Here is a 2,346-nt window from a genome sequence, read left to right as displayed (position 1 = left end):
ACCAGCTCAGGGACATTTCTTGCAAGAGGTCGCGACAAAATTATCCGTCAGATTGAGAAGAGGATATCTGATTTTACATTCATACCAGTTGGTATGTTGATCTTCTTTCTTGACCCCCTGTGTTTCTCTCTGTTAGGCAGCCCTTTTACTGTGCTGCGACCAATATTTCCTGCAGAGCATGGGGAAGGTCTTCAAGTTCTGCACTATGAGATTGGGCAAAAGTACGAGCCTCATTACGACTACTTCATGGATGAGTATAACACTAGGAACGGGGGTCAGCGGATAGCCACAGTTCTCATGTACCTGTACGTAACTGAAAAAACCATTGGGCTTCCTTCCAATCCATAAGAGCTGTGTAATGTTGCTATGTTCTTCCTCTTTAATGCTTCGACTTTGCAGATCAGATGTGGAGGAGGGTGGTGAAACAGTATTTCCTGCAGCCAAAGGAAACTATAGCGCAGTGCCATGGTGGAATGAGTTGTCAGAGTGCGGGAAAGGAGGATTGTCCGTGAAACCCAAGATGGGAGATGCATTGCTTTTCTGGAGCATGACGCCTGATGCGACGCTAGACCCATCTAGTCTTCATGGTGAGTAGATGAGTTAGGACTCGGAGGAGGCATAGTGTTTGTGGGTATGGTTCATAGTGAGATAGATTAAAGAATGAATTGCTAAAGGTCGGTTTTTGGGCAGGTGGGTGTGCTGTAATAAAAGGGAACAAGTGGTCGTCGACAAAGTGGTTGCGTGTACACGAGTACAAGGTTTGAGGCGGCATGGCATGATTGAGGTAAGTGTAAGTAAGGAATATATATATATATATATATATGTGCGTGAAAGACAAAAGGAATATGAGTCACACAGTACCTGCCTTAGAAGTTAGAACTTTTTAAAATGTTGTTTTTTGTTAGTAAATAGATGGAAAAGTAGAATGTAGAAAAAGGTAGGAAGAAGAGTAAATAATCTATTAAAGTTGCGATGCTCTGATTCTAGGACAGGGGGAGGGAGTCCTGAAAGATGGAGCCAGAGAGTGTGGGAAATCAGGAGGGATAGAGAGAAGCAAGCAGCTAGTAGTAGGGGGAGGGGGATGATGAAACATGGCTATTTGTGATAAGTTTTGATAATAGAGATACACACACACTTGTAATGATTATATTGATGAAAAGCGAATGTTGATTGATGAAGGAGGGGGGGTTGGGTGGTGTTTCTGTTTCAGATGATGATATTATATAATAGAGAATGATACGAATTTCTTTTTGTATAATAAAAGAGAAGTAAAGTTCCCCTTTGATTAATTTGGAATCCAAACACCACAAAGTCAGAGTCAGAGAGAGAGAGAGAGAGAGAGAAGAGCGCAAAAAAGTCTTACCGATATAATATAAATCAATCCACTCGCCGTCGGTCTCGTAAAGATATTATTTATACAGAGACAGACAGACGCGTTGAGGGAGTTGATTATTAAGAAGAAGAAGAAAAAAAAAAAGAGAAATCTTTGGTCAGCTGAAGGCTGAGAGAGAAGAGAGAAGGTTGGTTCGGTCCCTTCCTTTTTTATTTCCTTTTGGTCTCTCTTTTTTATCTCTCTCTCTCTATCATTAAGAAAGAAGTCCCCAAAGGCAATTTCTATCCGCAATAAAAAGAAAAAGGGAAAAAAACCAAAATTCAGAAAACAACAAACACAAATCATTCCCTCGTCTTCTTCTTCGTCTTCTTCATTTCCCTTTTGTTTTTTTTTTTTTTCTTCCCAGAAGAAAGAAAGAAAGAAAGAAAGAGAGAGAGAGATATGGATGATTATAATTATTCTTTGTCTCCTCTATCCCTCCTTCGTCGGATTAAAGATTCCTTCCATTCGGCCGTCTCGGGCCTCCTCGCCAGCCTCTTCTCCGCTCTCTTCACCTTCTTTTTCGCTTTAGGTTCGTTCTTTTCTTCTTCAATCTCATGTGATCTCCCGCCTGACTGAGATAATACCATATGATAATTGGTGCTGGGGATTTCTGTATCCCTTCCTTCTTCTTACTGTTATAATGGGTATAATACAATGCAATGATAGATGATTTTTGGCTGATTATATATATATATATATATATATATATGCAGTGGGGACATTGCTAGGAGCATTGACAGGGGCTTTGATCGGCCAAGAAACAGAGAGCGGTTTCATCAGAGGAGCCGCCGTTGGTGCCATCTCTGGCGCTGTCTTCTCCATCGAAGTCTTTGAATCTTCCCTCCTCCTCTGGCAATCCGATGAGTCTGGGATTGGCTGCCTTCTCTACTTGGTATCTTCATTCTTCTTTTTCTTTTTTGATTACACATTATACCCCATTAGATAGGATATGACTAGGACCCCCCCCCCCC

General features: G+C 41.3%; 2 protein-coding genes across 2 annotated transcripts in view; both read left to right on the top strand.

Moving 5' to 3' along the window:
* LOC104763693 (probable prolyl 4-hydroxylase 10) overlaps positions 1–1,165 on the top strand; it is a 3,367-nt gene extending 2,202 nt beyond the window's left edge. The window contains exons 4-8 of the mRNA XM_019240442.1: positions 1–91; positions 176–305; positions 400–587; positions 691–784; positions 988–1,165. The exon at positions 1–91 is cut by the window's left edge and continues 6 nt beyond it. Coding sequence (XP_019095987.1) covers positions 1–91; positions 176–305; positions 400–587; positions 691–764 — 483 coding nt within the window. The 3' untranslated portion in view covers positions 765–784; positions 988–1,165. The remainder of the gene's footprint in view (positions 92–175; positions 306–399; positions 588–690; positions 785–987) is intronic.
* Positions 1,703–2,346, top strand: part of LOC104762967 (NEP1-interacting protein-like 1) — a 2,254-nt gene continuing 1,610 nt past the window's right edge. Inside the window, exons 1-2 of the mRNA XM_010486388.1 lie at positions 1,703–1,904; positions 2,089–2,267. Coding sequence (XP_010484690.1) covers positions 1,775–1,904; positions 2,089–2,267 — 309 coding nt within the window. The 5' untranslated portion in view covers positions 1,703–1,774. The remainder of the gene's footprint in view (positions 1,905–2,088; positions 2,268–2,346) is intronic.

The sequence above is a fragment of the Camelina sativa genome, chromosome 18 (assembly GCF_000633955.1).
Source record: "Camelina sativa cultivar DH55 chromosome 18, Cs, whole genome shotgun sequence".
NCBI classification, from domain to species: Eukaryota; Viridiplantae; Streptophyta; class Magnoliopsida; order Brassicales; family Brassicaceae; genus Camelina; species Camelina sativa.
This window is presented reverse-complemented; position numbering and strand designations above follow the sequence as displayed.